The following is a 14,456-nucleotide window of genomic DNA, read 5'->3' on the forward strand; positions in this document are numbered from 1 at the left end:
GATCCTTAAAAGTATTTCATCCAGATACAACATATCCTTGTACTCTCATGAAGCACTTTTAACATTGCAGCAAGTCACAAATGTACATACTGTATATCAGTTTTAAGGGAAGGTTTCACTAAGACAGTTTTTTGTTTCATAGCCGTTTTGACATGAAGAATTGTAATACAATGTATTGGGGAAACTATTTCAGTTGTAATCCATGCTATTCCATAGCTGAAACAATGGTCTAGGTTTCAGGTAAAATGATCAGATATATTGAATTTATGACCGTATTTTACGACAGATGATCAGCTGTTTAACCCAGTCTGTGTGGTCAAGCTTCCTTCGTCATGAGATAATCAGTGTTGACCCGTTAGTCCAGTCCTTCATACCGAGGCTGTTTGAAAGTGCAACGAAAACACTACAAAAGGTAGGACTTGTTGTAATTTATGATTCAATTAATAATTACAGTTATCATATATAGATGTAACTTGTAAGGTAAGATAATGTGTGAGAAAAAATTATATCATTGATGAGAGACGAAGATTGAGAATCTCAAACTTAACATCAGGATAATACTTACAGCAGGGTACAGCATTTTTGCATGTACAACTTACCGATATGGGGATTGAATGGATTTAAATAAGACATTCATGCTGGAATAGTTATATATTGTATGAAATAATGTTGTTGTTTTTTTGTGGAATATTTTCAATTCTAGTTGTGTAAGTATATTACCTAGGGTTTGTGTTGGTCTTGTGTTGTAGGTTGGGTTTCCGACCCAGAACAATTCACCAAGTTGTAAATACTCCCGACTGGACCATGATAGCGATGAGGAGTTCACCACATTCTTCTCAAGTAAGTCCTCCACCCCTCCCACCCTCGTACTGCTTTTCACTTCACTACACTCTACTTAATTGTTATGTTACAAGGATGTGTGGTCGCTGTTGTACCTACATATGTATACCTACCTGTATGCCTTCAAAAGGAGAATTTTTCTATACATGTAATACTGTCGGTAGACTCATATGAAAACCACATTTCCTCTCGTCCACTGTCAAATGAGGATACATTTCAGTTTTTTGTACAATCCTTCTACACCTATTTGTGAGAGGCAGGGGTATTGTCCTTATATGGTTTATGTCTGCTTTTCATTTGTGATGTTAAGTGTCACAGAGAATTCTGCATAGTAAATACGTTTGCTGAGTCACAGACAATCTGTTTTATTTCACATCCAGTTTATTTTGAAACCAAAATACATGTATTTAGGATATAAAAGTGATTACTGTTTCTTTATAGAATACCGAGCTGAAGTAGCCGACACCCTGAAGCTGGCAGCTGTCCTTCAACCTGAAACTGCATTCACATTTGCTGGTTTGTGGTTACAGGGTATCCTACAGAAGCCTGTAGACACAGGAGAAGGTGAGACATTGAAATTGACTCCAAAGTGTACTCCAAACAAAAACGGCGAGTGGCTATTCCAGTAAAATAACTACCCAACGGGAGGGCTGCAAGTTTGTCAAACAGGAATCGCTGATATAAAGGAGTGATTTAATTCAAACAGTGTCATATAAAATTCATGTTTTCTCCATCACCATGCAAGCATGTATAGAATTTTGTTCTGAAGTCCTTTCTGGAATATAGATCTTTAAACTGGAATTATAGTCCTTACTGGGCTGAAATCTGTATGAAGTAGAAATAGCTGACACAGCCTGTAGAGGACTAGAAATAGCTGACACAGTTTGTAGAGGACTAGAAATAGCTGACACAGCTTGTAGAGGACTAGAAATAGCTAAGACATCTTGTAGAGGACTAGAAATAGCTGACACAGCTTTTAGAGAACCAGGGGACACTGACGAAACATGTCATTAAGATGAAAAAAATTGTGATTTAAGTGTATTTTATTGCAGGGTCAGAGAATGGGTACTGTCGACTTTCCTCTCCATCTTTCATTGCTTGGGATGCCATGACAGTTTGTCTGGAGAGTGTCATGTCAAGGGTTTTGTCTGCCAAGACTGCCCCAAACCAGCAGGAGGGTATCTGTCTACTGGGCAATGTTCTAGAATTTAAAACAGAGGTGAGATTTATGTGGCTAATACAGATTTTAAAAACTAAAAACTCTACTGGGGTCCTTTTCATTTAACTCTATGATGATTGTGAATGTGTACTCAGTCTGATAATTTTGAATTGCTTACCAGACAATTTCTGTTGTTGTGTTCTAGCTTTATAATTAAAATTGTCATGTGAAGCATATATGATCATGTATGGCTGATCATTCTGCTTAATAGTATTTGACATACTTGTAAGTGCATATCAAATAAATTATGATACTGTGATTAAGACACTCTCTGATGAAAACTTGTCTGTATAACATGGCACAAACAAGGTAAAAGCTATTTTTGTTTATAACAAAAATTAATCCAAAATTTTCCTTGTGTTTGTGTTTTTTGTTTTGTGTGTGCAAAGTAACACTTTTAAACAACTGGAAATTATGATTTACTGATACTGAACAAGACAAACACTAAAAATCAAATCTTGTGCTGTATGCTGTATCTAATCAAGCTATATGCTGTATGAAAGCTGTATCCTGTATAAACATTGTTTTGTAGGACCCCCTCATTCTGTCCTCCCTGTTGTCCTGTATATCAGCTTTGTTTCCGTTTGTAAATGGAGCCCCAGAAAAACTGCCAATGGTTCTAGAAAAGGTGAGTGCTCAGCTCCAGAAAAACTGCCAATGGTTCTTGAAAAGGTGAGTTTTCTTGTCCTGTCATATTCTCTGTTCACCCTCAACCTTTGGTCAGACTTGGCCAGTGATTATAAATGTCCACTTCTCAGTCAATAAAGGTTCCAGAATGCTGATTTTGCAAACAGGTTCTTTTCTTGTATAACATTGATGTTATATAGATAAAAAAAAACAACCAATACAACATTGTTTCAAAATGATTTGAATTATTCAGGGACCAAAATCAATAGGTGCAAGATTTTAGCTAGACTTTTCTTTTGACACTGTTTCCATCAAATCAGAATATTCGGGACAGATGTGTTTCACAATCCTTCCTTATTTTAACAATTTAAGTGAATATATAGATTAATAAGATTGTACATTAAATACATGTATACACATCAATATAATGTGAAGATTTTCCTGTTCATATAGCAATTTAACCTACAAGGTAATGGGTATGCTTTCTCTCTCTCCTTCAGATATTTTCTGCTGTGACATTTAACTTGCCAGGCCAAACTAAATCTACACGCAGTAAAGCGGTGAAGAATGTCCGACAACATGCCTGTTCCATCCTAGTAAAGATCTGTAAGGTCTACACAGATCTGCTGTTTGTATGTTTTATTTGATTTCATACAATGTAAATAAAAAAATAATGTGCTTAAAAACTATCATCCATTTCCATGTGCTTACAGAAATGCTTTTTTTCATCAATTTAAGATACCATAAACATAATTTGTGCAATAATGTTAATTCAGACTTATTCTAAAATGAATCAAATTACCTGTCTCGATTGGATCACTGGTGATGACTGGACAGTGTATCTGGACTGGTCATTCATCCCTGACTTTGGTAGCTTATGAAAGCTAGTTAGAATGTAAATAGAATATAGATATCTTAAATTTGAATCCTTTTTATAGGCCTCTCAAAAGTTAACACAGTATTGACTGTGTGCTAGGCTGCTGAACAGTTTTGTTTGTCTGAAGGTCTCCTCTAGTGCATCATATTTTTCCGAGTGGCGTTTTTATTTCACAATTTTAGTAAGAGTCAGTGTCCTTAGATCTTCTGACTTTTAACAAGTCTCTGTGAAACATGGTATGAATTGCTCGCCTACTATGATATTATGTTACTGTTTCTTAAACTGGATTTTGATTGAACATTCGTGTTATGTTTCTTTAATTTATGCATTTTGACACAAGAAATCATGTCACTATGGAATCAGAATGGTGTATGTTGTTCAGATCCACAGTACTTTTGATTCATGTTACTGTTACATATTAAATAACTGGTGTTTATATATAATCAGTGTTTAACTTACAGGCGGTGTTACTATTACATAAATAACTGATGTTTAACTTACAGCCAGTGTTCGACAAACTCTACAGCCACATACAGGTGATCAGTCGTGACACAGAACAACTCTCACAGATGGAGAAATGTATTCTCATAGAGGCACTCATACTCATAAGGTGAGAGCTGATTTATCTCCCTCAGATCGACTTGTGAGGTAAAGACTTACCTGGTAATTTATCATTATATTGTCATACCTTTAAACTTTAATACCATAATTATAAGCCTTCCAGAATGTATCATTACATTGTCATACCTTTAAACTTTAATACCATAAGCCTACCAGAATGTATCATTATATTGCCATACCTTAAACTTACAAAAGCCTACCATAATTTATCAATATATTATCATGCCCTTAAACTTAGATAAACCTACCAGAATTTATCAATAAATTATCATGCCTTTAAACTTAAAAATTGCCAAACAGAAAGATGACAAAATGAATTATGTAGTTTTAAGATAATCCAAAGGAGGAACAAAAATTCACATCTACTAATTCATGTAGATATTGGCATTCTAAAATTTACATATGGGAATTCCATATTGAAGTTCATTAAGTATTGGCAAGTATATGATTTTTTTTTCTGTTAAATACTGACTTATTCTCTTAAAATTCATCTATTTGTATAGTAGGGAGTTATGCTATGAAAATGAAATCATTTTAGCAGAAGAAAACAAACAAACCATTAGATGGACAGGAAGTATAAGAAAACTCGTTGTTATCTATGTATACGATGTGTATTATGTCATTAAGAATAAACACTGAAGAAAGGCTATATGTAACATTCCAACGTTTGTTTTCATTTCAGTAACAAATTTCACGACTTCACCAAGCAGTCCTCATTTATAGAGGAAGTTCTCAAGCCTGTCAAAGATTTGTGGCTTTCAGAAGAATTTAAACAGTAAGTTTTACTGTACATTAAATGAATGTCAGATGCTAAATTATTTCGTTATCATATCAAGTTGTATTGATTAATATAGGGAGCCTGGTAGGTATACATTAACACCAGTAACTAACTTACTGAAATTCCTATACAGATGTCATTGTGTTGGACAAAGACCTGAGATTAACTGTTATATACTTTAACCATATGCAGCATTCAAATATGTTTTTCTTTATACAAAAAATATGAAAAATAAATGAATATTATCCTCATTTAAGGAGAGATTACAAAACTATCTTCTTAAATGCATTATTTAACCATAACTTGTTTCACAAATAATAGTCAAAAATGTGATTTCCCTATATAAACTATTGTACATTTTACCCCCTCCCCAGGGGCAAACGTGATACCCCAGGGTCATGAAATTCACAATTTTGGTAAAGCACCATAAGACCCTTCCATCTATGGAGAGTTTTTGATTCTACCAAATATGAGAGTATAGAGAAGAAGATTTTTGAAATTTCAGTCGATTTGACCCTTTTTAGCCCCACCCATCAGCCCCTGGGGGTCAGTCAGGGCCAATATATGCAAACCATCAAACTGTTCTCCCATGCTGATAATGTTGACCAGATAAGAATGAGTTCCAATACAAATCCAACAAATAATATTCAAAAATGTGATTTCCCTATATAAACTATAGTAAAGTTTACCCCCTCCCCAGGGGCAAACATGAGACCCCAGGGTCATGAAATTCACAATTTTGGTAAAGCACCATAAAACCCTTCCATCTATGGAGAGTTTTTGATTCTACCAAATATGAGAGTAGAGAAGAAGATTTTTGAAATTTCAGTCAATTTGACCCTTTTTAGAAGATAGAATCAAATACTTTTCATAGAAGGAAGGGTTTCGTGGTGTTTTACTTAAATTGTGAATTTCATGACCCTTTGGGTCATTCTAACCTGGTCAACATTATCAGCATTGGATAACAGTTTGATGGTATGCATATGTTGGCCCTGACTGACCCCCAGGGGCTGATGGGCGGGGCTAAAAAGGGTCAAATCGACTGAAATTTCAAAAATCTTCTTCTCAATACCTATATAAAATAGAATCAAATACTTTTCATAGAAGGAAGGGTTTCATGGTGTTTTACTTAAATTGTGAATTTCATGACCCTGGGGTCTCACGTTTGCCCCTAGGGAGAGGGTAAACTTTGCTATAGTTTATATAGGGAATTCATATTTTTGACAATCATTTGTTTTATTTCTATTGGAATTCATTCTAACTTTCTTAAAATTATCAGCATGGGATGACAGCTTAATGATAAGCACACATTGGCCCTGACTGACCCCAAGGACTGATGGGTGGGGCCAAAAAGGGTCAATTAAATTAACTGAAATATTTCAAATCTCAGGTGACCGTTAAGGCCCTTTGGGCCTCTTGTTTCTTTTAATACTTATCTTTACAAAAGACAAACACATTTAATGAAATAGCACCTTTAGATATAAATCCCATGATAGATGGAGTATGATTATGCTTAATAATCAGGACCAGAATCATCCTTTGCTATTTAGAGTCTACTTCAACACTAACCCCTTTTATTCAAATGAATAATGATTCTAATAATCTTTTTCCTAGAGCCTTTTGGTCACCAGAGAAGTTTATGTCGTACATTGGGTTGGATCAGGCTCCTGTAGAACCATCCTCAGCGGACACCTGTGGTATCCATAGATCACATGTAAGTGTATACAGCTACTCTAGGCTACAAGTTAGTTAACCACATAATTATGCTACTTTTAATATCATGATGTGCATTTCCAATTACCGTAAATATTCGTGTATAGTGCGCACTCGCGTATAGTGCGCAGGTACGTTTTTGAGGTTCATTTTCAAAAAAAAATTTTTCAATATTCAACTGAGCGGTAGATGAATTCTAAAGCATAAGATGATAGGAATTTGTAACTTATGAAAGCTTATTTACCACATTTAATTGGAATCACCGGTCAGATTTGACACATTGGATTGACAGGTTGTTTACATTATACCGGGACAGGCCTAGTCAGCTTGCAAATTGTAGCGGTCCCATCTACGCTGTTGTACAAACAAAATAATTAATCCTACCCTCAATTACCTTGTGATTTTCACGTAGGTATGATCTCTTGTGGTATCTGACCACGAACATACAAAGCTAATTAAGCTCAATTATAACAAGATTGACTAGTAAGCTGACTGCTACGTAATGTAACACAGGCCGCCATTTTGTAAACAGTACGGAAACAAGTCTGCTGTCGTCGTGCTGGTCACAACTTTTATGTCAATGAATTAACATGTGTAATGGATAAATCTACAGTGCAAACGATAAATAAGAGTACCCCGGTAGTTTTCACAGTCAGATCGTATTTGATATGGCCAAGTTGGTCAGTGACTGCCGCACGAGATCAAGGCATTAGTGTTACCCTTGCCTAATTGCGCAAGCGTGCTGTTACAGCTTTTGTAAATAAACATGTTGAACGTTATCAGTTTCTGGCAGCACTCTGGATTTATAAGGTGATTAATTTAGAAGTATGAAATAACTAAGTACTGCTATATCATTTCAAGTTTTGTTTGATGTTAATTGAGATGTTATACATCGTTTTGGACCTGAATACGGGAACATGCTCAAGTGAGATCGTATGTGTACGGAACGTGTGGCTCACGATCGACTTAGATAAATCCACGTAATTGCTGATAAATACACAATTTCAAGGAATTAAACATCAAAATAACTATTCATTTCTTTGATTATTTGTTAACTATTACTTTCTAAATGCTTTATATGTGTTATACATATAAGTATTAAATCAATCCTGCTGTGAAAGGAAACGATCACAAATCTCAGTCAAATCACATTCATTCTGACTGGGAAAAGGCTTGTACTTGCGTATAGTGCGCGGTGGTCTTTTTCACTTGTCAATTTTTGAAAAAAAGTGCGCACTATACGCGAATATTTACGGTATAGAAAAAAAAAGTTTTTTTATTGAAAGTTCTTGCTTGAGATTGTGGTTCAGGTATGAAATTCTTTGGTTTATAACTAGTTTTAACATGATGACTTTTTTACCTTTTGGCTGAACAACAAAACATTGATAGGAATATTGACTGGAGATTGCATCCCTTTCTTGATAATCTCTCTACAGTTGCTATACATGTATCAGATCTTCTGTAATATATTCCTGTACAGGATTTTACTAATTACATGTGAAAGGAACACATTATGTGTTTGAGTTTTGTGTAGTTATTTTCTTTCATCTTACGCCTGAATTTGTCATTAAATACTAGTTATCATGATTGTATGTGATTAGAAGTAACACCATATCATTGTATGTGACTTGTAGTAACACCATATCATTGTATATGACTATTAGTAACATCATATCATTGTATGTGACTAGTAGTAACACCATATCATTGTATGTGACTAGTAGTTACATCATATCATTGTATGTGACTAGTAGTAACACCATATCATTGTATGTGACTAGTAGTGACACCATATCATTGTAAGTGACCTGTAGTAACACCATATCATTGTATGTGACGAGTAGTAACACCATATCATTGTATGTGACTAGTAGTAACACCATATCATTGTATGTGACTAGTAGTAACACCATTTCATTGTATGTGACTAGTAGTAACACCATTTCATTGTAATATGTGACTAGTAGTAACACCATATCATTGTATGTGACTAGTAGTAACACCATTTCATTGTAATATGTGACTAGTAGTAACACCATATCACTGTATGTGACTAGTAGTAACACCATATCATTGTATGTGACTAGTAGTAACACCATATCATTGTATGTGACCAGTAGTAACACCATATCATTGTATGTGACTAGTAGTAACACCATTTCATTGTAATATGTGACTAGTAGTAACACCATATCACTGTATGTGACTAGTAGTAACACCATATCATTGTATGTGACTAGTAGTAACACCATATCATTGTATGTGACCAGTAGTAACACCATATCATTGTATGTGACTAGTAGTAACACCATATCATTGTATGTGACTAGTAGTAACACCATATCATTGTATGTGACCAGTAGTAACACCATATCATTGTATGTGACTAGTAGTAACACCATATCATTGTATGTGACTAGTAGTAACACCATAACATTGTATGTGACCAATATAGTAACACCATATCATTGTATGTGACTAGTAGTAACACCATAACATTGTATGTGACCAATATAGTAACACCATATCATTGTATGTGACTAGTAGTAACACCATATCATTGTATGTGACTAGTAGTAACACCATAACATTGTATGTGACCAATATAGTAACACCAAAGTCTTGATATTATTAAATATGATAAATGTGATTATTAGCCAGGAAATATTGGTTTTTGTATTCATTGATTTTAAAAATAAATTTCTTCATTGAAAGGATAGAAGGGAAATATATCTGTGCTGTTGAAATTGCCAATGTTTCACTGATAAGTGTAAACTGTGTTCCAGATGGTATACTGTCTCAACACAATCCTGGCCGTTCTCAAGAGGAGTAGATGGCCTGAAGATCTACAGGTAAGAATTTCATATTGCTTTAGTTCTTTGAGGTAAAAATCTCTAAATTGTCCTGTTGGTGTTGTCGAGTAATTGATTGAAATCATAATCAATACCTAATGCCACTTACTGCAACATTGAACAAATTGTTTATGAAATTCTAAAATCAATTTACTTTGTGAAATTGTTGTTATCTAATATTTTCTGTTGATCATCCATGTTAAAACAAAATTTTGCTATTATTAATGGATTTGTGGTAGATTTGTTCAACCATTGATTTTACATCGAACAAAGGTAAAATGAATGTAAAGACCTACTTTTTGACAAATCTATACCTCAAAACTACATAATTCAAGCTGCTGTCTCTCCTGGACTTTTGCCCTTCAGGGAGGGCATGAAAATTGTACCTGCTGCCCCCATTGCACGTTCGTAAGAGGCGACTAAATTTGGGGTCTTATCTTTTCTCTTCTTTCTGAACAACTTTCCTCATCCTAATGTCTCCCCTGACAATATCTCACTTTTGGCCTTTAGATGAACGTTCGCCCCTGTGAGGAAGACTTTGGGCTCTGTCCCCTGGCCAAGACATACCAGAGTCTTCAAAAATGGTAGTTTATACTCATTGACCTTAGCTGTTTATAGGATGTTAAACAAATAAAACCAAACCAAACCAATTAAATCCTGGACTTACTTGTTTTTAAATTATGAACCATAAACTAAAATAACTAAGTAAACTTTATAATTTACATATAAATTTAGATAACTCAAGTAAACAATCAAGAGTATCCCTCCCGTATATGGAAGGTTGGTAAGGATGTATAATGTATTGGTTTCCATCTACATGAATACATTGTAATAGTTCTATGAGCAAGAGGTCATATGTAAAATATCCAATTTTTTCAGGGTTTATGTTTAGAAAGTATTGGATACTTTTCATGTTTTCATATTGGCCACCTGTTAAATACAGCTGTGTAAGTTGATATATATGTGAATAGTGAGTACCTGTTTGAAATGGAATCTTTGTAAACTGACATCTGTATAAGAAGAACTAAAAAGTCAGTGTGAGTTCTATGATGTGACATGAGGGATAGACATACAGCCTCTAGCCATAGTGTACATTCATATACAACAGTGTATAGAGATACAACAACACTGTGTTCTTTTGATCATTATTATAATACTTGACTGTAAATTCTTAATCTCTTAGTAACTTTATTTAACTTCAAACCAGGCTTTTTGTATGTGACAAAACACACCTGATTAGTGGAGTCTCTGTGTAATGTGACACCTGTTCAGTGGAGTCTCTGTAATATAGCACAAGTTTAGTGGAGTCTCTGTGTAAAGTGGCACCTGTTCAGTGGTGTCCCTGTGTAAAGTGGCACCTGTTCAGTGGAGTCTCTGTGTAAAGTGACATATGTTCAGTGGAGTCTCTGTGTAAAGTGGCACCTGTTCAGTGGAGTCCCTGTGTAAAGTGGCACCTGTTCAGTGGAGTCTCTGTGTAAAGTGGCACCTGTTCAGTGGAGTCTCTGTGTAAAGTGACATATGTTCAGTGGAGTCCCTGTGTAAAGTGACACCTGTTCAGTGGAGTCCCTGTGTTAAGTGGCACCTGTTTAGTGGAGTCCCTGTGTAAAGTGACACCTGTTCAGTGGAGTCCCTGTGTAAAGTGACACCTGTTCAGTGGAGTCTCTGTGTAAAGTGGCACCTGTTCAGTGGAGTCTCTGTGTAAAGTGACACCTGTTCAGTGGAGTCCCTGTGTAAAGTGGCACCTGTTCAGTGGAGTCTCTGTGTAAAGTGGCACCTGTTCAGTTGAGTCTCTGTGTAAAGTGGCACCTGTTCAGTGGAGTCTCTGTGTAAAGTGACACCTGTTCAGTTGAGTCTCTGTGTAAAGTGACAGCTGTTCAGTGGAGTCACTGTGTAAAGTGACACATGTTTAGTGGAGTTCCTGTGTAAAATGACACATGTTTAGTGGAGTCCCTGTTTAAAATGACACATGTTTAGTGGAGTCCCTGTTTAAAATGACACATGTTAAGTGGAGTCCCTGTTTAAAATGACACATGTTAAGTGGAGTCCCTGTTTAAAATGTAAAATGACACATGTTTAGTGGAGTCCCTGTTTAAAATGACACATGTTTAGTGGAGTCCCTGTATAAAATGAAACATGTTTAGAAGAGTCCCTGTGTAAAGTGACATGTGTTAGTGGAATTCCTTCCTGAAACCAGTTCACAGTTATTATAAACGTACCAAGTAGAATATTTGTCATAAGATTCATTGAACCAGAAGTGATGTTGGTTGGAAAATATTTGACAACTAACCGTTCATGATATGTAATTTCAGCTCAATTGTCCAAAGTCTACCTAGACAAGACACTTACTGATTTTAAAGTTCTCTGTTTGAAATAAGTAAAGCTCGGATACACTGATTTTACAGTACTCTGTTTGGCATAAGTAAACTTCGGATATACTGATTTTACAGTTCTCTGTTTGACATGAGTAAACCTGGAATACACTGATTTTATAGTTGTCTGCTTGACATAAGTAAACCTCGGATACACTGATTTTATAGTTGTCTGCTTGACATAAGTAAACCTCGGATACACTGATTTTATAGTTGTCTGCTTGACATAAGTAAACCTCGGATACACTGATTAACAGTTCTCTGTTTGACATAAGTAAACCTCGGATACACTGATTTTACAGGTCACTGTTTGACATAAGTAAACCTTGGATACACTGATTTTACAGTTCTCTGTTTGACATAAGTAAACCTCGGATACACTGATTTTACAGGTCTCTGTTTGACATAAGTAAACCTTGGATACACTGATTTTACAGTACTCGGTTTGACATAAGTAAACCTCGGATACACTGATTTTACAGTTCTCTGTCTGATATAAGTAAACCTCGGATACACTGATTTTACAGTTCTCTGTTTGACATAAGTAAACCTCTGATACACTGATTTTACAGTTCTCTGTTTGACATAAGTAAACCTCGGATACACTGATTTTACAGGTCTCTGTTTGACATAAGTAAACCTCGGATACACTGATTTTACAGTTGTCTGTTTGACATAAGTTAACCTCGGATACACTGATTTTACAGGTCTCTGTTTGACATAAATAAACCTCGGATACACTGATTTTACAGTTTTTTATTTGACCGAAGTAAATCTTAGATACACTGATTTTACAGTTCTCTGTTTGACATAAGTAAACCTCGGATACACTGATTTTACAGTTCTCTGTTTGACATAAGTAAACCTCGGATACACAGATTTTACAGTTCTCTGTTTGACATAAGTAAACCTTGGATACACTGATTTTACAGTTCTCTGTTTGACATAAGTAAACCTCGGATACACTGATTTTACAGTTCTCTGTTTGACATCAGTAAACCTCGGATACACAGATTTTACAGTTCTCTGTTTGACATAAGTAAACCTCGGATACACTGATTTTACAGTTCTCTGTTTGACATAAGTAAACCTTGGATACACTGATTTTACAGTTCTCTGTTTGACATCAGTAAACCTCGGATACACTGATTTTACAGTTCTCTGTTTGACATAAGTAAACCTTGGATACACTGATTTTACAGTTCTCTGTTTGACATAAGTAAACCTTGGATACACTGATTTTACAGTTCTCTGTTTGACATCAGTAAACCTCGGATACACTGATTTTACAGTTCTCTGTTTGACATAAGTAAACCTCGGATACACTGATTTTACAGGTCTCTGTTTGACATAAGTAAACCTCAGATACACTGATTTTACAGTTCTCTGTTTGACATAAGTAAACCTCGGATACACTGATTTTACAGTTCTCTGTTTGACATCAGTAAACCTCGGATACACTGATTTTACAGTTCTCTGTTTGACATCAGTAAACCTGGGATACACTGATTTTACAGTTGTCTGTTTGAAATAAGTAAACCTTGATACTGTGGACTGCCTATCCTGAACTCCGGTGTTGACCTAATATACCTCACTGTACTGAAGACGTTTAACTTTGTCCAGTCCTGACACCGCCCACAGGATGTTCTCCCTGTCTATACCAACTGCTTGTAGAACACTCGTGTCTTTGTGAATCAGCCGGAGGTTCTGTCCCTGACTGCTGAGGAGGTATATGCTGCGATTCTTGTAATCACAGATAATTATGTTCCCCATGAGGTCAAAAAGCACATCCCGGGGGTCAAATAGACATTGTCCAACAAAAGATTTAGCACCTCGAGGTGTATATGCCCTGTATCGGAAAACAACATGAAAGTCTCTGTCCAGGACCAAAATATGAGGGTTACCTTTGCCCCCTACAATGTCCTGGTCTACCACAACCAGGTTCCCTGTCACTGGACACAAAGCCAGCTTTACTAGGGAGTTAATCAGAGGCTTCTTTGACTTGGTGGGCTTTCCTGACTGTACAGAAGACAAAGTGAGGACAACTCTCCCTTTTCTGGTGAACTTTGTGATATTTTGTGGCATCCCAACGATGACATGTTGCTCCCCCGTTACACATAATGATAGAGGCTTGTTGTCTGTGGTAAAAACAAGTTTAGGTTGTTTTGTGGGTTTAAGTTGCATGATACTGTGATCCTCCTCAGAGCAAGTCCAGAGGTGTTGTTTTGTGGGACACAAACTTATATCTGTGATGCATATTGGGTACGACACCTCCTGACACACGCGACCTTTACTGTCTAGTAAGGTCACAAGGTCACTCACATAGTCGCATGTCCAGATTTTACCCTCCTGGGTGGGACAGATGGAACTGATGTAACATGGAGACTGGTATTTGGAGATAACACGCGTGTCAGGTAGAAGTCGGTACTGTACACCCACTCTGTCCGTGGACTTTTGATCATGGTCCTCACAGGCTTGGCCTCGGGTCTGTGAATGATCTGATTCCATGAGATGTTTTAAATGTGTTGTAGAAATATGATTAATCCCTGAAATTGACTTC

At 36.0% G+C, this 14,456-nt stretch overlaps 1 protein-coding gene across 1 annotated transcript in view; it reads left to right on the top strand.

Annotated features, from left to right (window-relative positions):
* Window positions 1–14,456, top strand: part of LOC117323453 (exportin-5-like) — a 45,470-nt gene that overhangs the window by 16,180 nt on the left and 14,834 nt on the right. Inside the window, exons 10-19 of the mRNA XM_033878685.1 lie at window positions 287–412; window positions 750–840; window positions 1,282–1,404; window positions 1,893–2,059; window positions 2,592–2,687; window positions 3,187–3,318; window positions 4,067–4,173; window positions 4,867–4,959; window positions 6,577–6,676; window positions 9,462–9,527. Coding sequence (XP_033734576.1) covers window positions 287–412; window positions 750–840; window positions 1,282–1,404; window positions 1,893–2,059; window positions 2,592–2,687; window positions 3,187–3,318; window positions 4,067–4,173; window positions 4,867–4,959; window positions 6,577–6,676; window positions 9,462–9,527 — 1,101 coding nt within the window. The remainder of the gene's footprint in view (window positions 1–286; window positions 413–749; window positions 841–1,281; window positions 1,405–1,892; window positions 2,060–2,591; window positions 2,688–3,186; window positions 3,319–4,066; window positions 4,174–4,866; window positions 4,960–6,576; window positions 6,677–9,461; window positions 9,528–14,456) is intronic.

Source organism: Pecten maximus, chromosome 3, assembly GCF_902652985.1.
Source record: "Pecten maximus chromosome 3, xPecMax1.1, whole genome shotgun sequence".
NCBI lineage: Eukaryota > Metazoa > Mollusca > Bivalvia > Pectinida > Pectinidae > Pecten > Pecten maximus.